Source organism: Micropterus salmoides, unplaced genomic scaffold, assembly GCF_014851395.1.
Source record: "Micropterus salmoides isolate LMB-PRFRI ecotype aquatic unplaced genomic scaffold, ASM1485139v1 Ms_hic_scaffold_4, whole genome shotgun sequence".
Taxonomy (NCBI): Eukaryota; Metazoa; Chordata; class Actinopteri; order Centrarchiformes; family Centrarchidae; genus Micropterus; species Micropterus salmoides.
In genome coordinates, this window is record NW_024043372.1 from 22,244,602 (window position 1) to 22,269,515 (window position 24,914).

The 24,914-nt window shown below is 39.3% G+C and overlaps 2 protein-coding genes across 6 annotated transcripts; one reads left to right on the forward strand and one right to left on the reverse strand.

Moving 5' to 3' along the window:
• Nucleotides 1-33: 33 nt before the first annotated feature.
• wdr77 (WD repeat domain 77) lies at nucleotides 34-3,474 on the reverse strand. Its single transcript, XM_038697629.1, has 10 exons — nucleotides 3,094-3,474; nucleotides 2,540-2,725; nucleotides 2,308-2,449; nucleotides 2,113-2,162; nucleotides 1,517-1,587; nucleotides 1,227-1,284; nucleotides 901-972; nucleotides 713-821; nucleotides 567-635; nucleotides 34-473 (listed from the first exon to the last, which is right to left on the reverse strand). The coding sequence occupies exons 1-10, from the start codon at nucleotides 3,200-3,202 to the stop codon at nucleotides 326-328; spliced, it is 1,014 nt and encodes a 337-aa protein (XP_038553557.1). The 5' UTR covers nucleotides 3,203-3,474; the 3' UTR covers nucleotides 34-325.
• Nucleotides 3,475-8,865: 5,391 nt separating this feature from the next.
• LOC119885943 (protein polybromo-1-like) lies at nucleotides 8,866-24,818 on the forward strand. 5 transcript variants are annotated; one of them, XM_038696311.1, is made up of 30 exons: nucleotides 8,866-8,989; nucleotides 10,602-10,751; nucleotides 10,884-10,981; nucleotides 11,116-11,263; nucleotides 12,081-12,257; nucleotides 12,834-12,950; nucleotides 13,032-13,100; nucleotides 13,185-13,283; nucleotides 13,371-13,456; nucleotides 13,554-13,639; nucleotides 13,749-13,965; nucleotides 15,317-15,458; nucleotides 15,619-15,713; nucleotides 15,821-16,100; nucleotides 16,323-16,428; nucleotides 16,553-17,192; nucleotides 17,321-17,532; nucleotides 17,635-17,820; nucleotides 17,973-18,130; nucleotides 18,245-18,496; nucleotides 18,560-18,726; nucleotides 19,058-19,215; nucleotides 19,323-19,506; nucleotides 19,670-19,871; nucleotides 19,966-20,167; nucleotides 20,248-20,400; nucleotides 21,812-21,970; nucleotides 22,366-22,418; nucleotides 22,888-23,101; nucleotides 24,422-24,818. In XM_038696311.1, exons 2-30 carry the CDS (start codon nucleotides 10,611-10,613, stop codon nucleotides 24,583-24,585), a joined length of 4,965 nt encoding a protein of 1,654 aa, XP_038552239.1. In that variant the 5' UTR covers nucleotides 8,866-8,989; nucleotides 10,602-10,610; the 3' UTR covers nucleotides 24,586-24,818. The 5 variants fall into 5 exon arrangements, with proteins under 5 accessions (XP_038552239.1, XP_038552240.1, XP_038552241.1 ...); XM_038696312.1 differs by having other exon boundaries at nucleotides 12,081-12,230; XM_038696313.1 differs by having other exon boundaries at nucleotides 12,081-12,230; nucleotides 18,581-18,726.
• The last annotated feature ends 96 nt before the right edge of the window (nucleotides 24,819-24,914 follow it).

Genomic DNA, 24,914 nt, shown 5'->3' on the forward strand with positions numbered 1-24,914 from the left:
AGATTCAGGAAACACAAAGAAATGTCAAAATGCTCTTGCTATCACAATATTAAGTTACCTTTAATGGAAAACTATGCAATATTTTAAGTGTAATTACACAAATGCAATACAGTATGAAAAAAGTGGAAGGGAGAGGCCGTACAGTAGTGTAGTAATGCACCAAGTTCAAATATCGTGCACATATCTGGATTACTAAATGACAACGAAACACTTTATTTCCTGAATGACATATTGTATTTAACTTTTTGGATACGCATGGACAGCCCTCAAAAATAGGGGGTGGAGTAGTTGTTTTAAATTGTGCTCTTCCAAGCATATGTTGGGTCTAAGAGGAGGAGTTGGGAGCTTCAGCAGCGATATCCACTGTGTGGTGAAGCACAAGGTGATCCCATCCTACGGTTGTGAGAGTGTTGGAGCCACTGTGGAGCCAACTCACACCTTTGACAAAGTCCTGGTGTTGTCGATCTCTAAGTCTACAGAAGAAGAACACATGGTTGGTGTTTTTTATTTTATATAATTGTACAGGCAATAGACCAGGTTTTTTGGTATGAGGAGCAAAGACTCACATTTCACGGAGTTCAGAGTTCAGAACAACGAGGGAACAATCATCACTTGTGGAGGCCAGCATGGAGGCACTGGGATTAAAAAAAAAGTTTGAGTTTTGTAGAGGAGCAATGTAAGGGCGAATGACACTGCTAGGATTTGTGTTTACCTATGTGTAGAGAAGGCGAGCCCGTTAACTCTGCGGTTGTGGACGTTCTCCACCTTGGGCGGCTCTGTTCCCAGGAAATCCTTCACACTCACTCTGCCCAGCTCATCACCTGAAGTGCAACAAGCATGATCAGAAACACAGGAACTAACAATTTAATGTCTCTGCCAATCAATAATCTGCTGCCTTACCAAAAGCAATGGTGCTTCTGTGGTGGGGGTGCCAAGCTACAGTGGTAGGGGCGCAGATGGGAGACTCTACATCTGAGACAAAAGACAGCAATGGCATCATTAAAAAAAATCATATCTTGACAAGATGTAATACCAATTAAATTGCCTATAGAGACTATTGGATTCAGGGTCAACAGTCACGGGATTGAGCTTTGTTAAATGAGCCAAACAAACAGCCACTAGGCAGCTGCTCAGACACTTATCTGAACATAATGAATTCCATTACCCGTCAACCACCCGGGAAAAAAATCTGATCCTGGTTGTTTAAGTGGGGAAATGTTACTCACCTATTCTAGAGGCTGGTTTGTTTGGCTTTCTCCTGTCCCACATCAGCACACGGCCATCCTGAGGAATGGAGGATTACAACAGTGTGAATAAAGACAAGTACAGTCTTAGAGTTACCATCTTTATTACTGCTGAACTATCTGTTTATACACGGCATGTATTGTTGGAAATCAGTTCATTCTTAACATGCACATTTATGCAGCAAGGTGCTCTAAAATCTAGTTCAATCAGTTACTGTATGTAGGGTGTTGTCTTTACAACCATTCATGTAAAATGTTAATCAGTAACTTACTTGACCACAGGAGATAAAAAGAGACTCTTCTGTAGGACTGCAGGCAACACAATTGACTGGCTGTGTGTGCACTAGAGGAAGAGAAAAGTTAAAGAAACATTTGGTTTTAATGTACTGCTGACATTCTTAAAATACAACAAATTATTATATACACATATATTATATACAGAAATATACACTGTGCTTTCTTAAGAAATCACCAGATTCTCTTCATTTAAGTACAGCAGTTTATGAAAAAATTAAAAATGCAAAAAAAGACGTCACAATTTTAGCAAATGATTTGAAAAATTTGAGTTCTGCACCAACAGAGAATCATTTGTTCTTTGGCACATTGCTTAACTAAACCAAAGCAAATTTATTTAAATCCGTTTAAAGCTTTTTAAGACATTGTGCAAACAAACAGGGAACACATGAATGAGGGCAAACAATCTCGTGATTTACAAAGACCTGATTTATCTTTCTACTCAACTTTAGCAGAAAGACCTTGTGGCAAACAGAAACTCCATAAAACCAAAAATAAATATTAATTGATCTTTAAAAAAATATATCAATACTTCCCATTACTATTTACTAGATATTTTGAGGTGTTCCCTTACCATTGTAGGTAGTGACAACCATCTGCTGACTGAGATCCCAAATTTTAATTCTGTAGTTTAGAAAGGGGAATAGATGAGAAAGGGGGGGTGAGTGACAAAAACATATTGCCAAAGTTTAAAACAGTCAACATGCTTCTATTCTGCTGTGAAACTTCAGGCAACTGTGTGTGTATCCACATAAAATATAGTTCTAACCGACAGTCCATGCTGCCGGTGACAGCACTGCTTGCTCCAGTAACTGGGCTCACTGTGGTGACAATGTGGTCATGCTCGTGTTTGGTGAAGCGATTCACCAGCAGACGCTCGTCCTCTGCCAATTCCCAGAGCTCCAAGGCACCTGCACACCAACCAGTCAAACAAACCCCAGTTTAACATTCAAGTCTCATGAGCATGCTCGATTCTGAATTGCTACAAATCTGCTTCTTACCTGAGTCTGATGCAACAACAACACCCTTTTCTGATACCCATTTGACATCTGTGACTCCAGACTCAGTCTGCACACCAGCTTTGCAGAGCTCCTCATTGGGGGCCTGTGCAGGGTCACTGTAGACCCACACAGATCCCTGCCAGCTCCTGCCACTGAGACTGGAGGCACCGAGCAGCAGAGTGCCATCTGTGAGGAGAGCCAATATAAATTAAAATAAAAATATTAACTATATCTTAATCCTATTTTGACAGACCAAACTAAATTGTTAGGAGCAGTCTTCAATTCGGCTGTTAGCTCATTGTTAAAGGTAATTTCAATTGACATTTCTGTCACCTGAAGCAAATTCAAGAACATAGCCTAGCTGGGATGCTCAGCATGTGCCCAACTTTAATAAACTACATGCTATTAATTTAATATTTTGGCGGACTGTATATGAGCCGAAAGTAGTCAGAACGCATTATCACAGATGTAGACAGACTCGGACTAATAATAACCAAACAGCTGCACCACGTGTTTACCTGCGTAACCTTCAGCTAGCTCGCCTTGTTACCTACCTGCTCTATACTGCACCGAGCACAGATGCTTCTCCATGCATGCTGGAGCATTGGGGGGTATATTCCATCGGTTCTCCTTGATCATGCTAGTATCTACTGCACTCTTCATTCAGATAACGCACTAGAACTTTACAGGGGGACTTTACAAACGACTTCAGCGCGATTTCTAAGTGAGCTCGCTAGCGTTAATGTTTGCCTGCAGAGACACCACAGTTTCCGTCTTTGGTTTATTTGGGAAAGATAATTGATCGTATCCTAAACACACAATAATGTCCGTGTTGCGTGAGAAACCACAATATGTAATAGAGCTAAAGTTGTCGTTTCAAGAATGAATGAACGAGTGAGCAGCAACGCATGGGACCGATGAACACACACTTCCTGGGTCTTCTTCTTCTTCTTCTTCTTCTTCTTCTTGGGTTTGTGGCAGTTGAAGTCATTATTGATGGTACATTACTGCCATCTTCTGTGCATAAGGCGAAACACTACAGTTCAAAATGATACATTTTCAGATTTCAAGTAATTTGCAACTATTATTATAACTAATGTTATAGCATACTTTCATAAAATGTAAAAACAATATTTATAATCATTATTATTTGTCTGTTTTATACCAAGTCTGTCAACTGCAGAGTGGGTATATTTCATCTTTGTTAGCATTTTCCATGTAAAAGTTAGACCAGTCTGTTTATAACTCTCCAAATTGAATCACATCTTGGTGGAAAGCTTGTTTTCTACAGCATACTGTTAGCTAGTCCATATATAGCCAATATGCTAAGTGTGTTGTTAGTTACTGCATTGAATAGTTGTTTTCTCAAAATGACATGTTTCCTTGTCCTTCAAGGCAGTTAGATCATCATCCTTAATTTATGTGTCATTTATCTGTAAACATGTAGAAAATAAAGGGTCCAGAGCACTTATGAGTGATATTTTGAATAAATCCACGAAAAACAATTTTTTCATAAACTGTTCTGTAATTGTCTGGCCATTTGGTATATAACCACAATAATATCCAAATCAGTGCAAATTTAATGAAGAAAGAACTCATTTTCACAATAAAAATGAAAAAAAAACCCATTAAAAATTGTAATTCAAAAAAGCTTCTATGTATGTACTTTCTGCTTGTAAAGTTTCAATGTGATATGAGTAAAGGGGGAAAGCCTTTTTGATTGTGGTTTCTTGCCTTAATTGAGTTATTTAATTTGATTCTGTCAAAAACAACATACACATAATACACGTGTGCAACTGTTCACAAAAAAGCACCATAGATTCAAACCTAGACACCTGAAGACAAAAGATAAAATAAAACAGTTCTATATATATACTGCAACACAAACAAGGCTTATGCATAAAATTGAAGCATGACACATAAAAACAATAAAAACTTAAATAGCTTATTTTCATGTGGTGCTTGCCTGCCCCAAATCAAAACAACAAATATTGCTCAGAGTCAATTTGTCTCCTTTTTTAAAAGAAACAGTAACCTTGTTATCCACCAAAATCAAACCATCTTCTGCTTGTCCACAACCCCTTTAACACCATTTAGAGGCTTTCTTGCTCCGTGTTCCATGTTTTCTTCTTCCTTTTGATAACGTTAATTTTACGATATTAACTTTCACACAGCTTACAAGGGCCTTGCCAACATGACATCTCTTCCATACCTTGTACCCAGAAAAATAAGACTCTCTGTCCCATCCAGAGACAATTTAGAAATGGGCAGTGATCTTGAGTTGTGGTGTTTTTCCTGTCTAATTTTATAGTAGTTCAGTCACTGGTTTTCACCATAGACTCCATGTAAGGATGATCTTCACCAAGAAATGAAGCTGTGTCTTCGAAAACAGAGTTGTATCTCCTCAGAATACATTCAGTTTAAAAATAGGAACACCGGAAAGCATCAACCTTGTTTAAAACTATTTCCAATTTGACCTTATATATAAATATTACCAGACTTGCCTACTTGGGCGGCTGTGGCTCAGGAGGTAGTGCAGGTTGGCTGTTAAACGGAAGGTTGGTGGTTCAATCCTGGCTCCCCCAGGCTGCATGTCAAAGTGTCCTTGGGCAAGATACTGAACCCCAAATTCCCCCTGGTGGCTGTTCTGCCAGTGTGTGAATGGTGAATGCAGATGTAGTGTAAAAGTGGTTGAAAAGACTAGAAAGGCGCTATACAAGTACGTAACATTTACTCAACATAGTACTTTGTATTAACTTGTCAAACAACATGAATGACCACAAAAATTATTTCATTTTGTTGGAATACAATTCATTTAAGCAACAGTTTTCTCTGGCATAACGTCAGACATTTCCCTGACGTTAGATGGCACTACAGTTAATTCTTCTTTTCACTGTTTATTAAGACACTTTTTACATTCTAGGTTATGTTTTTGTTTTCACTGATACAATTGATCATATCTCAAAAATGTGGTATAAGACCATGTCCAAGACCATGGGAATGGCAATGTTGAGTCCTCTCTTTAAGAGTACATGAAAGATTGAAAGGAAAATTCCCCTCATTCTGAGTGAACACTTTGGACATGATCATCTCCTTCAATGTGCCGCTCCTATTTGGTTATTCCTCAAATGTAATTTCCATCTTCTGTCTTGCCCACTGTCACTGCTATTTTTACTGCAGCTGGTATCCTTATTATCATGCAGGGTATAATGTTTCTTACCATTTTCTTCTTCGTCCTTATATTGACAAGCAGGACACCTGCTAAGCAAATGACACACATGACAGACTAAAGAATTAGAAAAGGTCAGGAGGGAGGAGTTGAAGACATTTTAAAACCTTTAATCTTTTAATATGTAGTTTATAGTGACCTTTTTTTTCTTTTTTACCCATTTCCTTGTCCCTTTAGTCATTTTCTCCTCCATGAGCCTCTGACAAAGCAAAAGTAGGCTATCAATGAAGTAATATAGTCAAGGGCAAATATTTCATGTCACTGTTGGTGGGGACAATAAAAACAAAAAAGGCTTCCAGAGGGAGACTTAAAATATGCATTGGATTTGTAGTACAGAACAAAAGCTGTTAACTATTTGTGTACCAAATATAGTTGACTAGATGCTGATTTTTCAATTTAATTGTTTTAATAAAAAATTATTGTTAGGGACAATTCAGTAGTCACTGGATATTGGTAGAGACATGTCCCCTACAAAACTTTACGCCCTTAGCTACAGTAGTTACATGTTTGAGTGTTGTAGAACAGGTGTGTGACCCTTAAAATGAAGCAGTGTCTACCTGTGACCCATTGTTTTATTTAAATGATTTTTAGAGGTCTTAACAGGTAAAATCATCCAGTAATTCACAAGAGCTTTGTATCAATAAATCATAAAATCAAGTCACCAATATAGCTCCCAACTACTCACGGACATTCTACCAGAAACATACAATTCCACTTCTAAATATCTTGGTGAAAAATAGAACATTGAGTCATATGGGAGACACTTTAAACTATGGGAAATGCATATCGTGCCATCTCACCATGTTTTTATTTTTTAATAAAATACATTTTCGTTTCACACCTAAATTGTCAGGCCCTGTCACAGACAAATTTGTATACGTTAGAATGGTTTTCTAATGAATTAGTTTGACACAAATAGTATTTTCTTATTGATTACATGTCCCTGATTGTATCTAACATGGGATTAGAATTTTTACAAGAAATATAAGCAATTTTTCTGTCAAATGTAGTGAATGGAAAGTCCAGAATAACCGCCAGTCACTTATATAGTTGTAAAGAAAAATACTTTAACACAGGATATTTTACAAACACATAATGGTGGGTATGTTCCACCACCTTCATCTACACAGTTAAAAAAAAAATATTAATCAATATTATGACTTTTTTTTAAATCATAATATTTAATGTGACGGGACTGACTGTGGCGTGACAGGGCTGACGGTGTTGTGACAGGACTGACATGCAGGACAAGATATATTTGTGTATTGGGAAACATTCCTATTTTAATTTCTTATTATGATTTTAATGTTAATTTAAGATTAGACTAATTCAGTTATGTTCAGCCAGTGACATATAATAATGACCAAATTCATACAAAAAATGAATGACAACTGAACATATTTTCAATTCAATAGATTTAGTTATTCAGTTAACAAAACAATTGTTTACCACAAGTGCTTTCAATCATTTCACATGATCTTAATAATACAAATACTGTAGGCTTTACCAGCTAAAGATTTTAAAATTATACATTTAGGATGAAAATTAACAGTTACATTTAAAAATTTGAACATTTGAACATCCATAATTCTTTGACAACTGGCGAAATCAATCTGCTGATGAAGATCATATGATCAAAAGCATTATAACAGATACGTTGAGGTGAGATTGTTTTGTCAACCTAAACTAACAAGTTATAACACTAAGCCAAAGTAAAGTATATGTGGGTCAAAGTTGTCCTGTAAGTGTCCTGGCTCTTGTATTCTGGACTAAATATCATTCAAAACTTTTGTCTATGAGCATAAAAAGCTTCAAATTTATAATGTAATTTCTATTTATTCAAAAGATTTTTGACTATGTTACTAATGACAGAACTCACCCTCTATGCATTTTAGCGTCACCTAGGTCAAATTAAGTCAATTCCACTGAGTCATAACCTTAAAGGCTTATTGCACACTATTTATATACTGTTTTATGTAAACATGACAGGACAAAAACATGGGGACAGTCATAAAATACTATTTATTTATAAAACGTATGTATAATTTCATGTTTTTAATCAATTGATGTTAATGATAGCAACTTAGCAAAACAAAACTATGAAAGATTTAGCTCTAATTTGGCTGAGGACAGTCCAATTTTCAGGATTTGTAGTTTTCAAAAGTATTTTTAATAAAGAAAAAAACATCTGAGACCCTAATGAATAACATATTCCTTTAAAGAACAACTCACGGAAATCAACCATCTAGTCAGTTTTAGACATTTCTGGATTATGCAAGTTTTATGTACTGTAACAACTCCAGGACAGATAATGTATGTTTCTGGTAGAATGTCCCTTAAAATGATACCATCACCCCTCTTGCTTCCACTGAAGTCCATTTATTATCCTACTGAGAAATCTCACAAACATATTCTCTTATTGTCTTTTTGATGGCTTTACACCTGGGACTTGAAAACTGCTTAACTGATTAACTTCAGTCAGAGAACTATTCTGCCAGCCAGTTTTTATTGCTGTTCATAATGACTGTGGTGACATGGCAGCAGTACTATTTTCCCTGGGAACCTGTAACTTGAAGAAAGGATGACAACTTTTATCTTGTAAGTCTCAAACACTTAGTAATAACATATAAGGGATGAAAGGGTTTTGAAAAGGTGCTGCTTTGTCTGTCTGTTGTCATCATACATGGAAGCAAGCACGAGTTCTCAACGAGCCTGGGGGCATTTATATGTACACAATATGATTTTAAACAGGATTCATGTCTGTGAAAATGACTACTTGACATAGTTGTAGTTTTATGTAGCCTAGGTTTGAAGTGGTTTTGTTCAAGTCTAAAAGAAGAGGTTTAATGGCGAGGTTGATGTGTAAAATTGGATTCTCAACAACAGGAACTCGACGTCGTGGTTTAGACGTTTTATGTTGTTTAATTATGCCAAGGCTGTGGTTTCTAAATACTAAAAGTGGTCACCATAATTCGACCTGCTTATCAAACAAATCCCATTAAAGTGAGAAGAGGAGAGAAAAAAAAAACATTGTCATTACGTAAAAGTCTATGGTATGACTACGTTGAAACAAAGTACGCGTTTATTCTGAAGGTGAAAAACGGAAGTGGCAGTTGAATGGTTGCTAACTTCACACTTCTGTCGCTCGGTCTAGAATCGATAAGCGATTGGCATTTTTTGATGGTAAAGATTTTGCGGGTCTAGTAACGCTCTCACAGAAGGTAAGCACACGACTGTGTCAAGTGGACTGAAATATCAAGTGGAATATTTTCCATCAATTGTCGTCGATGCACTTAACGGTAACGTTAGTTAGCTTTGTAACGTTAACGTTAGACGTTGGCACAGCGAAGCCTTTGTCTCGGCGCTGTCTGGATGATGTTGAAGGCTAACCATTAACTGTAGCTAACGTTAGCTGTCCTGTGGTCTGTCCCTACCTGTCCACGCTGAGTGACAGGTACGTGGACAGCTGCTGCTCTGTGTGCTAGCTTACTAGTGCTGATGTGTGCACTCAGGGACTGCAGTCTGTGCGCAGTTACATGGCATAGAGACAGCAGGGTAACAGTTTTTGGTCAGTCAAACCTGCAGACCCGCAAACATCGTTGGTGCCTGTTAACAGAAAAATCATTCCAGGTGATAATACTCAGCTATTGTGGTTGTCACCTTTTTATAATCTGAAAATGAGGGACATTAATCCGACTAGGAGAACAGAAGGGCTGTAAAAAAAACAAACCCATGAGTTGCTTATTTCTGTTGCCTTTGGAGAGGAGAATTTATCAATATGCGACACGAGTGTCCAGTTTTCTCAGCGTATAATCAGGTTTCAAAGTTCATTTGGGGTGACATGAAATTATTCAGCGTGGATGACATGTGGGTATCTCCTATCCCTTTGGCCCTGCTTCCAATACTCCTAATGTGAGCATTTATAATGGTACATTTTGTGACTTATAATAAAGTAAAATATTCCTACATTTTTTTAAAATTCTTAAAATTGTCTACCATCTTGACAGATTGTGCCCTGTTTCTTTTGAAGTAACCCTCCCTTACCACCTTTTATAAAGACATGGTGTGATAAACTGTAAATCATAAACAGGTTAATGAAAAGTACAGCATCAATATAGAGAACTGGTTTGAATGATCCGCTTTGTGTCTCTGTCTTATTTTGTCTCTCCCTTAAAAAAAAATCTCTTTCTAACTACACGACTAGTGTGGTTGTGAATTGTGTAGACAAGACATTCTGACTGTAATAGCTTCTCTGCTGAAATATTTACATTCTCATTAAATCCAAAGAATTGATCATTATCAGCTCCAAAGGGCCTTTTTTAATGGAAAACATTTTTACATTTTACAGTAGGAAACGTACCGGTATAAAATTTATGATGGCTGAATTCATTTTCCGGGTCCTGGTACTGTGCATGCTGGTTTAGTGCTCATTAGGACACTTGAATAGAAGGCTGTCATTGTTAATGTTATTAGTAACATGTGCATTTCCTACCACAGCAAATCAAAAAGTGCTGTGAAAAACCCTGTTGGTCATTAACAGTTCCTCAGTTCTTCATTATTGTTAGTCATAGTTGCCATAGTCTGCCAGCTCTAGCTATAGTTATAGAATTAGCTCTCATCAAATTTTCACAATGAAATTAGTTTCATCATATACTTAGTAACAATATTTTGTAAGGAATCATTAACACAATAAGCCGTTGTAACTGACTGCTGCAGAGCTCAGCTGGTGTCCTTCATTCAGATCATTTTCTTAGTCTCTATAATGTTTATAGCGCTAATGTAAGACGCTCTCCATGTAGTGACACTTGTTGTTTGACCGGCTCTTTACCTCAGGGGTTCGTCATGGCCTTGAAAAGGAGAAGGGCGACATCCCCCTCTAGCAGTGTGAGTGGAGGAGATTTTGACGATAGCCTGACTTCAACGTTATTGTCTTCAATTGGGAGAAAGAGGAGAAGGACCTCAAACATTCCAACTGTGGATCCTGTAATATTTTTTCAAATTTCAGTTACTGTTGTGCTTTTAACATGCTGTCAGAATTATACCACCTACACAGATTACGTAGTTGACATGGGAAAGGATGTGGATATTTTTCAGTGTTTAATCCTTGCCTTGCAGATTGCTGTATGTCATGAACTGTACAACACAATCAGAGATTACAAGGATGACCAGGGCAGGATGTTGTGTGAGCTGTTCATCAGAGCCCCCAAACGAAGGTGAGGAAATACACTTGCTGAGGATCAGATGAGTGATCATTAGATATGTGCATATTATCACTGGAACTCCTTTAATATCGTAAACAAACACAAACATTAGACCGAGAAAATGTACACATTCCTATTTCTTACAGGAATCAGCCAGACTATTACCATGTGGTGTCTCAGCCTATTGACATGATGAAAATCCAGCAGAAGTTAAAGATGGAGGAGTATGATGATGTTGAACAACTCACCAGTGACTTTCAACTGTTGTTCAACAATGCAAAAACATATTACAAGGTAAAAAAAAGGAATTCTTGTGATAAAGTAAAAAAGGTGTATATGTCTGCGGGCAGAAAGTTCATTTATATCTATTTGGGGTGTGATGAAATCCCGTGTCATGAGATCTTGCAAATTTAAAACGTGATGGTATTTCTTATCTAGGTGGAGTGTGAAATTGGCACAGAAGATGCCGCCGCCGCCACTTTTAAGTTGAGCTAATTAGCCGAGGTTCAGTAACGGGACCACACATCAAACGCGTCATCGCCAGCATTTCCATAAATACCCACAAGTCCCAGCTCCTCTTCTTCGCTCTGGCATTCTGCATCCCTCCCCCCACCCCTTTCACTCTCCTGCCTTCTGATCTCCATCTTCCTCTACATAGGGTTATAAGGTGGTCCGTCGTGCCCGTGTGCTACGGCAGATTTCCCTGTCGTAGCTTCCCCACAACGCTTTGAATGTCTATTCAGCAACTGCAAGCCTCGTACATCTTTCTGTTTCGATCATCAATAAATCATTTAATTGTAGCTGTTGATTGTGTGGTCCTTGCTAGTGAAAACGTTTGTGTGGCAGCATTTTGTGTACCCTGTGGAAAGTGACAGACAAGACACAAATGCACCTGCATTGATTTGCATTTTGTGACTTTCAGTTAAATAAAAGCCTATTTTTCCTGTAGAATATTTCGTCACTGAAGATTTCTTAAAAATACTGTTAAAATATTGTCTCGTTCTCGTGATCCCAATATCGTGTATCGTCTCATGAGCTAAGTGTCAGACCCCTAATATCTGTGCATGGCTCGGGCTACGCACCTAAATATGTATTACTTGTGTGTGTCTAGTCTGACAGCCCTGAGTACAGGGCAGCCTGTAAACTGTGGGACCTTTACCTGCGAACCAAGAATGAATTTGTTCAGCGAGGGGAATATGATGATTATGATGAAGATGGGTACGATGCACAAGACAACCCCGGGGGTTCCACTGAGGATGAGGTGACACTCGTTACTGACAACACAGATGTATGATGACTTTATTATATTAATCTTTAGATTAGAATGTTACTAATGTGTTGAATCTATTCACAGTATCTTCATGAAAATACTACTACTTTGATGACTTACCTACACAGACTTACCTAGGGATGAGGTGGTTTGGTATATGTCATGAAGAATTCTGAGCATGTTGCTGCATTAACTTGCATAGTAATGGCTGAAAAATTAAATATGAGCTTTTTGTTTTAAGCTGACTTACCATACCATTGTGACAGTGCTCATATTATTATGTTTACAACTATGTTGCCTTAATAATACATGATTGTGTATATGATTATTGCTTCAATGAGCCTTGTTATGTTTTATATACCTTCTTGAGTTTAATGGGTAAAGCCTCACTGAAAGCAAATTCATCTCTCAAGTGTGTATCACGCCACTGACAGCCAGTTTTAAGGAAAACAGTATCTTATAGTATAAACAATATCAGATGCTTATTATTGTAGAATTGTTATAATGGAGTTTCAGTGTAGTTTGAGTGTATATACAGTGTACTGTACGTCAGTATTTCCTTACCTAAACTGTGTGACCACTTGTTTGTGACAGAGTGCCCCTACCTGCTTGAAAGAGTTCCTTGAGCAGCTCCTTGATGCCGTGGTATCTTACACCGAGCCCACTGGCCGTCTGGTCAGCGAGCTGTTCCAGAAGCTTCCGTCCAAAATGGTATGAGCACCTTTAGTATGACTTAAGACATTATCAGTGAAATGATTAAGTTTTGATGTGTAGTTTGTCCTTTTCATTTAGCAATATCCAGATTATTATGCCATCATTAAGGAACCCATAGATCTGAAAATCATCGCTCAAAAGATCCAGGTACACTACTAAACCTTCTACATTAAATATGCATTCTTTTTTTTTTTTTTTTACAAACTAAATAATAAGTGTATTTGCTTTTAGGTGGGCCACTACAGGAGTGTCAGTGCCATGGCTAAAGATATAGATTTGCTGGTCAAGAATGCCAAAACTTACAATGAGCCTGGATCGCAAGTGTTTAAGGTGAGTGTGTAATTGAGAATATGACACATGCTGGATGTGATAAGCAGTGTTTGACATTCATATCTATAACCTACTCATTAATTCCAGGATGCAAACACCATCAAAAAGATTTTTGCACAAAAGAAGTCTGAGATGGAACATGGAGAACCAATCAAGTCCAGCATTCGTATCAGGTAAATGGGAGACAACACTGGGAGTAATGTGGAATAAAGTCATATTAATGTTTGATTTGAACTCTGTCACTCTTCCTCTTCTGTTTGTCTCTGTCAGGAATAGAAGGTCTGCCCAGGGAGACCGCCTCTCAGCTATCACCATGGCTCTACAGTACGAAAGTGACGAGGAAGGCATACTCTCTGGTATCCCCTCATTATCTTAGGTTCATCAAACAGACGTGCATCCGCTGGATGAATTGAATGAATCATTGAATTGTTAAGTTATCTATTCATCTCTTCATGTGTTCCACAGGTTCTGTCCACTATGACGAGGGGGAATCTGAGGCAGAGAGTATGACCTCTAACATGGACATGAGTAATCCCATCTTCCAGCTTTATGAGGCTGTGCGAGGTGCCAGGAACAGCCAGGGCCAGCTGATCTCTGAGCCTTTCCTGCAGTTGCCCTCCAGGAAGGACTACCCCGACTACTACCACCAGATCAGTCAACCCATCTGCCTCCATCACATCAAGTATGACAGAACTAACTCTGCGTGTGTTTTCATATGTCTGTGTCCACAAGGGCCAGACTAATTTAGTACTCAACAACATTGAGAAATGTCTTTATTTTTTCCAAATATTTTTCTTTTAATACATCGAAGTGGATTTTTTTTTATTTATAGGTTCAGTGTGTAATATTTAGGAGGATCTATTGACAGAAATTCAATATAATATATATACCTACGTTTTCAGTGGTGTATAAAGACCTTACATAATGAACCGTTTTATTACCTTGGAATGAGCCATTTCTATCTACATACACCTCTTACATGGAAGTTGCCATGTTGCGCTGCCATGTTTCTACAGTAGCCCAAACGGACAAACTGCTCTACAGAACAGTTTTGTCACTATGTTGAATACAGAAGAAGAAGAAGTCTGGTTTGTTGGAAGTAAGAAATGAAGGAAGTAAGAAAAGAAGTGAAATTTTGACAAATAGAGGACCAGATATATTATCTTTGAAATAAGATATTGTAGATGTCTGCGCATTGTTTATATGCTCTAATAATGCTAATCCAACACATCTTTGTAGTAGTGTCCATGCTGATTCCACATTCCAACTTAAGAGCCCATGAACACACGGAAGAACGACTCGGGAAATGGGACCATCCGAGGAGCACGTCAATGCACATTGAGCCGTTCGCAACCCTCACCACTAGATGCCTCTTAACACGTACAAACTGAACCTTTAAATACACTTAATAGTTTATTTAAAAATGCAAAGCCCATTGGTAAAAATAGCCTCTTAGCAAATAAAGTATTCGGTATTTATTCGGGGGTTTAATAAGAAGTTACATATGTCTGTATTTAATCTTCAGTTTCAGTTTAAAAATAGCATGTTCTTATTGTCATTATGTAACACTTTTGCATAGCTTGTATGTGAAAATAGATCTGTTTAATAAGTGAATTTTAGGTTACCTTTTATAATTTCCTTAGAAATAAAATGTGGAAAAATAAATTAGGTCTTTTTATGAGCTAGATCAAAGTACCTCAACAGAGGCTGCAAATTTAGTGTCAGAGAAGACATCTACCAGAACAATTAAATATGTCTTACATCAAGTAGTTTGTTCAATAAATACAATGCAGTTTTTAAAGTGCAAGCAATTTTTTCAAGCAAAAATGTATCCATTTACGAACACCACTTGGATGGAAACCCGTTCTGCTGCATTGTTTTTCTTTTAATTTGTTAATGTTTTCATCATTTATTTGTTTCACCAACATTGTCTCTTTTTATTTTCTACCCCTACGGCATCACACACACTCACTGTACAGTACAGTATTTCTGTGCCCTCCTTCCCAAATGTGAGAGCCCGTAATTCCCCACAGGAACAAGATGAAGAACAATGAATATGAGAGCGTTGAGCATATTGACTGCGATCTGACCCTGATGTTCGAGAACGCCAAACGCTACAATGTTCCTCACTCCTCCATCTACAAGCGTGCACTCAAACTCCAGCACATTCAGCAGGTCAGTGCCAACGTACACTTGTCGTAGTTGTGCATCTTTGATGGAATTTTTTTCTGTGTTACCAAAGTTTAACATTTTTGTCAGCCTTGTGGTATTTTTACGAGCCATATATAACCATTTGAAATATACATATACAGTATGTTACCTGTAATCTGTGTAGATGAAGAGAAAGGAGCTTTTACAGAGAGATGATGATGATGGAGACAGCATGCTCTCCTCTGCCACGTCCGACACCAGTAGCACAAAAAGAAAAAGGTTTGCACTTTGTCACATTGTACTTGTTCAGCGCTATGTAGGTACTTTGCTTGTTCCCCCCCCCCACGTGGAGATAGAGTGACAGCTGCCTTGTGTTTTGTTTCCAGTCACAAGAAAAATACAAAGAAAAACCGAATGAAAGTTCTCTTTGCTGCTGTGGCTGAGGCTCGAGAAGCTGGCACTGGTAGGAGACTGTGTGACCTCTTCATGGTCAAGCCCTCGAAGAAGGACTATCCCGACTACTACAAGGTCATCCTGGAACCAATGGACCTCAGGACCATTGAGCACAACATCCGCTCAGACAAGTACATGACTGAAGATGCAATGGTGGAAGACATGAAGCTGATGTTCCGCAATGCTCGACACTACAATGAAGAAGGCTCCCAGGTAAGATCTGTTTGGTATTTGTATCTACCTTTCAAAGATGTGTTTTAAATATTCTAATTTCTTGTTTGTTTCTGAGATCTTCCAAAGTCTTAAAAGCACATTTGTTTACTGTTGTGAAGTGTTGACAAAGGTTAGAGGTAATTCTAAGTGAACTTTAGCCTGAAAGAGACTTTATCCAGAAACCAGGAGCTCCTCATGATGAAATTCTTTGTTGTGTTCAAGGTCTACAATGATGCTGACATCCTAGAGAAGATTATGAAAGACAGACGCAGGGATCTTGGGCCAGTGACAGATGATGATGACATGATGTCCCCAAAGTTGAAAATAAGTACGTCACTTAGTCAGCCAGACTTACTTCAATTGACTGAATCAAATCAAAGCAATATTTGTGAGTTTGTTTCCTATCAGACATTGGGTTATCTTTAACACACATGCACTTTATTTGATTGCAGGAAAGAACAGCATTACTCTGAAGAAGTCCAAGTACCTAACACCCTTACAGCAGAAGCTAAATGAGCTTTATGAGGCCGTCAAGAACTACACAGATAAGCGGGGCCGGCGCCTCAGCACGATCTTCCTGCGACTGCCTTCTCGTGCCGAACTGCCTGATTACTACATCGCCATCAAGAAACCTGTAGACATGGAGAAGATCAAGAGCCACATGTTGGCTAATAAGTACCAGGATGTGGACGCACTGGTGGAGGACTTGGTGCTCATGTTCAACAATGCCTGTACCTACAACGAACCAGAGTCTCTGATTTACCGCGATGCTCTCATGCTGCACAGGGTGCTCTTAGAGACGAGGCGTGACCTGGAGGGAGGAGACGACGCCCATGTGCCCGATGTGCCCCGCCTCATCCAGGAACTTGTCCGCAGCCTCTTTGTCTCCGTGCTCGGGCACCAGGATGATGAAGGCCGTTGCTACAGTGATTCCCTCGCTGAGATTCCTGCTTTAGATCCCGCAAATCCTGAGAAGCCACGACTAAATTTTGAGATTATCAGAAATAATGTAGATCGAGGGCGTTATAAGAGGCTGGATGTGTTCCAGGACCACATGTTTGAAGTGCTGGAAAAGGCCAGACGTTTGAATAGGTGAGGTACTGTTGACCATCCTGTACGAAACTAAATAATTTATCGAATCATCTTTTCTCATTGAGATGTTGTAGGATTACTTTATTAAAAGAAAGACAAAGTTTTGTTACACTATATGTTTATTACAGGACAGATTCCGAGATCTTTGAAGATGCTGTGGAGCTGCAGCAGTTCTTCATCCGGATCAGAGATGAACTGTGTAAGAACGGAGAGATCTTGATGTCTCCTGCCCTCAGCTATACCTCCAAACACCTGCACAGTGATGTGGAAAAGGAGAAGAAAGAGAAGCTTCCCAAGGAGTTTGAGGAGGACAAAATCAAGAGGGAAGAGGAAAAAAGAGGTATTCTGTTGAATATATATTAAAGTTCACAGTACATAGAAGCTCTATCATACATGGTCTCTGTGTTTACTGTGTTTTACTGAGTCAGTTGTGAATTCCCAGAAGCTGAGAAGAGAGAGGACTCTGTTGGAGGATCGTGGCAGTCTAGCCTGCAACGCACGTACAGCCAGGACTGCAGCTTCAAAGATAGCATGTACCACGTGGGAGACTATGTATATGTGGAACCTGCAGAGCCAAACCTCCAGCCTCATATCATCTACATTGAGCGACTTTGGCAAGACGACACTGGTCAGTCTCCTCACTGCACTAATCAGACTAATTAGTGTTTTTGCAAGGAAAACATGTTGATATTTTGTGCTGGATTTTTTTGTAACGTACAGTGTGTCAGAAATCATTTTCTATTGAGACCAGTTCTAATTTCGCACGTGTAATAAATGCAGGTGAGAAGTGGCTGTACGGCTGCTGGTTCTACAGGCCAAATGAAACATTTCATCTTGCCACGCGGAAGTTCTTGGAGAAGGAAGTTTTTAAGAGCGACTATTACAACAAAGCTCCTGTCAGTAAGATTCTGGGCAAATGTGTGGTCATGTTTGTGAAGGTAAATATTGTCCTATTGCTGTACATTTTCTAGGTATAGGTTTGGTTTTTGAGCATCAGCTGTTTGAATGTGTACTGAGTGCTGACCAAGCATTTGTGGTGTGTGGGACTGAAGGAGTACTTCAAACTTCACCCGGAAGGCTTCAGAGCTGAGGATGTTTACGTCTGCGAGTCACGCTACTCTGCCAAGTCCAAGTCCTTCAAGAAGATCAAGATGTGGGCCATGCCCTTGAGCTCTGTTCGGTTTGTTCCCAGAGAGGTCCCCTTACCTGTGGTCCGCGTGGCATCCATGTTTGCCACCAAACAAGAGGAAAAACCACCAGAAATAGCTGATGAAAGCAAAATGACAGATGGGATTGTAGACAAGGTAAACGCCAGATGTTTTTTTTCACAAAAGAATTAGTACATGTAAATTAATGACTATTGTCAGGACAACAATTTGTCTCTGCAGGAGAGGGAGGACGTTCCAATGGATATGACCAATGGGGAGCCAGGGTGTCAGTACTATGAGCAGCTCTGCTACAACAACCTGTGGCTGAAAGTGGGAGACTGTGTTTACATTGGCTCACATAGACTAGTGCGCCACCGCGTGGGCAGGTAGAGTAAACGCATTGTATTTAAATGGTTGTGAATGCTCTGAAGTGAATTAAAGTGTATAGTTTCAACTTGACAAACACTTTTGTTTAACTTCTAAAAGCATTTTCTTAATTAAAGGCATACATGCAAATAAATGCAAAGGGCCTCAGTGATTTCTTTTCAACTGACCATGAGACACATGTCACTGCTTCCTGTCAGTTTTGGACACAGGAGCTCTATATTGTGGTACAGTTGGAAAACATGGAACACAGAGAGCATGGCACAATGGCATGATTATGTGTTGACACAATCATGTATCTAATGTATCTAATGCAGCTTATATTGAACACAGGATTGAGAAAATGTGGATGCGAGACGGAGCAGGCTACTTCTTTGGCCCAATCTTCATCCATCCAGAGGAAACGGAGCATGAGCCCACCAAGATGTTCTACAAGAAGGAAGTGTTCCTCAGCAACCTGGAGGAGACGTGTCCTATGACCTGCATCATAGGTACCCTCCTCACCGGACATTTGGTTTGAAGGGACCAACAAAGCTTCATGCATGTGGTGATAGAAATCCTTTAATGCATTCACTGAGTCCATTGTCTTGTTTGTTAGGGAAGTGTGTGGTGTCATCCTTCAAAGACTACCTGTCGTGTCGGCCAACTGAAGTACCTGAAGAGAATGTTCTGCTCTGTGAGAGCCGCTACATTGAGAGTGAGAAGCAGATGAAGAAGTTCAAGGGTCTTAAGCGCTTTTCACTTTCTGGGAAGGTAGTGGAGGATGAAATCTACTACTTCAGGTAATAAAACTTCCCGCGTAGGGTGCTTTAAACCCATGGATGTGTTCCTTCATGATGGTCTATGCCAGTTTTCAAATTTAATGAAAGAAGAACTTAAAGTATGCCAGCCAGTTCTTCTTAAATGAAGGATTTATTTGAATATTTTTCTGATTGTCTTATACAGGAAGCTCATAGTGCCCCAGAAGGAGCCATCCCCTCTGCTGGACAGGAAAATCGAGGAACTGGAGGCTAAGTTTGCTGATATGACAGATGAGGAGCTAGAGGATCTTGGGGATGATGACGGCGACCTAGTGGACCACTCTCTTCCACGGATGCAATCTTCGATGTCTAGTGACATGGACATCATGCCCTACACTCCTCCACAGGTCAGAGTGGAAGTATTTAATAAAACAGGTAAAATTCCTCTGCAAACTAACAAGTGATAATGTGGCTCAGTTGATGGTTGTGGTTTGTTTGCAGTCCACACCCAAATCCATAAAGGGCCTTTCAAAGAAGGAGGGCTCAAAGCGGAAGATCAACATGAGCGGCTACATCCTGTTCAGCAGTGAGATGCGAGCAGTCATCAAAGCCCAGCACCCAGACTTCTCCTTTGGAGAGCTGAGCCGCCTCGTTGGTACAGAGTGGAGGAACCTGGAGGGCTCCAAGAAAGCAGAATATGAAGGTGAGTGGAACTTAAAAAAAAAAGTAGTCTTGATCCAGACGTTAAGTAGAGTTGACACCCTTGTCTTTGTTGCGTTGCAGAGCGAGCAGCTAAAGTGGCCGAGCAGCAGGAGCGTGACAGGGCCCAGCATCAGACGTCCCCTAGAGCAGGTACCCCAGTAGGGGCACTGATGGGGGTGGTGCCTCCCCCAACCCCCATGGGGATGCTAAATCCCAACATGACGCCTGTGTCAGGTAACCCCTCATAGATGCAGATGGATCCCCAGTGTACACTAGAAGGCTGGAATAAGAAGCTGAACTGCTAGATATATTCACATTTTTAAAGTTTCCTAATCACACCCATGCCAGCATGTTTGCGATGTTGCAGTGTTGTGATTTCATTTTTTGTTGCCTCTGACATCATTTGATAAGCCCAAACCTTGATTGTTGTACAGTACTCTTTATTCTTCAACCTTCGCATTATGGTAGACTCCACATATCTATATGTGAAAGTAGAACATGGAGTGGAAAGGTTGCTGTACACTATTTGAAGATTGGGACTTAAAAAATGAATTAGTGCTTGACAGTAGTGCATGTGCAAGTTGTTTTCATTAGAGATGCACTGATTGCAATTTTCTTGGATTTGGATTGGATTTCTTCGATTTCTGATTTTATTTGTTTTTAAGAACTATAACTGACAGCATACACAAACGTTTATGTAATTCTTTCTTTCCACGGATCTCCCTTAGTGTAAACATTAGCTATTCCTCCTGCGGTCCATTCAATTGTATGTTCATAATAAAACATTGACTTTTCTCCAAAACTGCACCAGGTTACAGGACCTTGTCTCACACAAACAAATCTCACAATAAAACAGTGCTCTGGGTTAGGCTGCTGGACTTGAGCTTTTTTGTACAAATAAAATCCAACTGAAAATGAATTTTATTTAAACACTGCACAGTGTTTCCCCACAGAATGCCCGTGGTGAGGCCGGGTATTTGCATATTTTATTTTAAAATATTTGTAAAATAAACAGTACCCTATTTTTAGGTTAGGTAGGTAGGTACACTGCAAAAACTGAGCTCTCAAAAACAAGAAAAAAAAGCACTAAAATGGGGGAAATATTACTTAAAATAAGCAAAATTATCTGCCAACAGAACAAGAATATTTCACTTGCTACATAAAGCCAAAACAACTTGAAACAAGTGAAATTCTGTAACATAAAAGCCGCCTGGTAAGAAAAAATATCTTGTTAGACAAAAAACAAGTATATTTTGCCTTCAATTAAGATAATTAATCTTACTAAGATTTTAGTTTTTGCAGTGTAGGTTATTTCTTATTTCACTTTTTAAATTCTACCTAATTCCCCACCTTATTTTCGTGTTTACTCGCAAAGTACTTTAATCTGCTCTCCTTGAAAACTGGCCGATTCCAATCACCGGCTGATCGATTGTTGCATCTCACACAATGAAAACTTTCCATTGTGCGTGTGGCGATTGAATAAAGGCATATATATATATATATATATATATATATATATATATATATATATATATATATATATATAACATATGTCTGCGTGCTTGGTAGTGAAGTAACATTAGTCGATGCATGTTTGACTGATGCATGTTACTGTCTTGTGTTGCTACTGTTCCTTCCTAACAAGGTATGATGGGTGCGTATAGGTCAGCTATGATGCCCCTGCAGGGCCACGTTGAAGGCATGATTAGTATGACTGGCATACCACCACATCACATGGGGGTGCCTGTCTTTCCCCAACATCTCCTGCCCGTTATGCCTGGGTTTCCTGGAATGCCATACTTTGGTAAGAGTGCTGTCATAGCCACCCCACCTGCCATGCAGTTGCTTCCTGTCTACCAATCTGACTCGCTGGAGGGGCTACCTGTACCAATAGGCAGAGGTCCTTGAGTTGATGACTAGTCAGTTGAGAGCCTCAACTGGGGCTTGGTTAGTTGTCGTGCTCATTACCAGTAGTCTTGCTGGAAATATCTCATTGAGAGAAGTTCATAGTCTCCAATGAGCAAAACCTGATATTTTTATTAATATATTCACAATTGGCATTCCTTAGTGTTCTAATGTAGATTAAAATGACACAGGTTCATCAGTATTGGACTTTGAATGTGGCATATTGTAATTTGTAACCAATATCAAGTTGGCCACTGCACTTTTTCACTGTGTTGATGTTGAATTTCCCCACAGGTATTCATGCCGTTGGAGGTGGACCTGGAGCAGGAAACATTCATGGATCCCAGGTAATCTGTACGGCTCTGTAAGAAAGTAATCTTTATATTACATGTAGCTCCCTTGATGCAGATCTCTGTGGAGGATAGAATTCACATCAAGCTCTTCTCCAGTAACTGAATAATATCAGTTATATTGTTCATAAACAGTATACAAATTGTCAAACTGAATCATAAAAAAAACTTAACTTAGAACATATGTGGTATAGTTAAGTTACTTACAATGAACTCAAAATACTGTACTACTGAAAGTACTACATTCTACCTGTAATTTAAAAATATCCATATACTCAGCACTGACTGTTTTAATTCAGTTAAAAATTGTCAAATGAAATGTGTGTTTAGAAAAGAAAGAAACTCCTAATCAACAGATAAGGTTCAACCACTATGTGACACTTAATTAGATCAAGATATTGATGAAATGCTGTGAATTCCATTCAGAACCAGATAAATAATAGCTTTCCTATATTATTTTCATCAGATGGGTTTGATGGGCCCAGGGCAGCAGGCTCCACCACCGTACCCAGGACAAGGCCAGATGGGACAGCCTGCGCTCCAGCAGCCCTCCACCCCAGTGTTTGTGTCCCCACCAGCCAAGTCTCAACGGCTGCTCCACTCCGAGGCGTACCTCAGATACATCGAGGGCCTTACTGCAGAGTCCTCTACTATTAGCAAGTGGGACCAAGCGCTCTCAGGTTAGTCTTGTTTTTTGATTGCAAGTGATTAAGTCGATAGTAAATCGACGATCAAAATAGCAAACATAGCTTGAGAGTGGGCTTGAGCGAGTGCTCTGTTGAAACGACTATAGATAATGTTCTTTTTATGAGCACGAGTAAAATGTGTCAGTATCTGTTTTCTAATAAACTATAAACATGGGAACCTTTTTAAATAAAATAGTTCTCTTACTATTGTAATCAAAAACATTGCTCTAAAGATTCATTTTGAGGCTGTTCTGAAGTTTTCAAGCCCATAACAATATCAGATTTCCGGTTAGTCATGCCCACATCCCATTAATCCATACCCATTACGAATATGGATACAGATACAGATAATTTAATTTGCTGAACAGGTACAGATAGTGGTATGCTCTCTCATTCCTACTTGAGTATTATATGTATTTCTGTGTCTTGCTTGTCCAAATGTAATCAGCGATTTCCTCATTATTCCATAAAGTAGGCTTTCAGTTATGTAATATGTTTGTCAAGGTCCTCGTAGGATTGAAATATACTTGCTTTTTAACCACATATTCACATAGTCGACTGGATGTGTGGTGAACAAAATTGTTCACATGCTTGCCCATGTACTTCACGCGTTACTGGAGGGCTCCACTAGAGGGCTCACCAGAGAACTCAGACCATGCTGAACTTTCCTGATTTGCATGATCTAAAGATAAACATGGAATTTTGGTTGAAAATTGGTCTCAGTGGACCGGTGTATGACAGAATTGCCAGCTTAGGTGTCTTGATGACCGGTGGACAAAACACGCCACCTTTTTCTCGGACTCTGACTATTTTTGCAGGTTTCCACATGGACTTCTTAAATGGTACTGATACTGTTGCCAGCTATTTTGACAAGCGTATTTGTCACAGTGCAACAGCAATGTTAAATCGTATGGACTTTGATGGTCTATCAGCTTGTCTTCAAAACTTTCTGCCAGTGTAGTCGCTGCTGACGTGCCTACTGACCCCTCACCCTGTCACATCCTCTTACTGCCTGTACCTTTCATGTGCATATTGCATCTTGCAGACGCGTTGTGTTAATTTCTATGCACAAACGGACTCAGGAGACCCGAGGCAGCCATCATATGCACACAAACGTGTAGTTAAAAGCAAGTAAGCTCCAATTTTAGGGTGCAAGACACATGCACTGTAACATTTTTTACACACTAATAAAAACCTTTAAAATAACTTCAACATAATTTTCAGTAATGCAAGTAAGTTAATAACAGTGTAATGTAAAATTGTGACGTGTGCCCCAGACGTGTGATTTTAATTGTTATATTTGTGCACTTTCAGTTCAAAAACAAGATGTGCGCCTGACAAAAGAGCAAGAGAGCAGACTACCATCCCACTGGCTGAAGAGTAAGGGGGCCCACAAGACAATGGCAGATGCACTTTGGCGACTCCGTGACCTGATGCTGCGAGACACCCTAAACATCCGTCAGACGTACAACCCGTAGCATGCCCGTATTCTGAGCCTCTGTTCCCTTTGTACCTGTGAGACAGGAAGAGGATTAAGCTCACTAAAAGTGTTTGCTTTTGTCATTTAGAAAATGTGTTTGTGGTCATAAAAGCTGCTTTCTGTGTTTTTCTTTTACTTTTCAGACACACTGTTTTCAGTGCATTATTTTGAATGACTGTCATTCTGTGATAACTGCCTTCATGCTTTCACGATTAAAATGTGAAGACTTCAGTTTGGCTGTATTTTTTTTTATTCACTTAGTAGGACCTACCGTATGTTCATAATGCAGTGGGTGTCACTTGCAAAGAATGATCACATGACTAAGCA

Excerpts from the sequence above, each read along its gene's own strand:
- wdr77 (XM_038697629.1), bottom strand. The coding sequence starts at position 3,202 with ATGAAGAGTGCAGTAGATACTAGCATGATCAAGGAGAACCGATGGAAT. Across the intron at positions 2,450-2,539 it reads TGTTGTTGCATCAGACTCAG|GTGCCTTGGAGCTCTGGGAA; the intron begins GTAAGAAGCAGA and ends GTTGGTGTGCAG. Across the intron at positions 822-900 it reads CAGAAGCACCATTGCTTTTG|GTGATGAGCTGGGCAGAGTG; the intron begins GTAAGGCAGCAG and ends GTTGCACTTCAG.
- LOC119885943 (XM_038696311.1), top strand. The coding sequence starts at position 10,611 with ATGGCCTTGAAAAGGAGAAGGGCGACATCCCCCTCTAGCAGTGTGAGT. Across the intron at positions 10,982-11,115 it reads ATCAGAGCCCCCAAACGAAG|GAATCAGCCAGACTATTACC; the intron begins GTGAGGAAATAC and ends TATTTCTTACAG. Across the intron at positions 15,714-15,820 it reads AGTAGCACAAAAAGAAAAAG|TCACAAGAAAAATACAAAGA; the intron begins GTTTGCACTTTG and ends TTTTGTTTCCAG.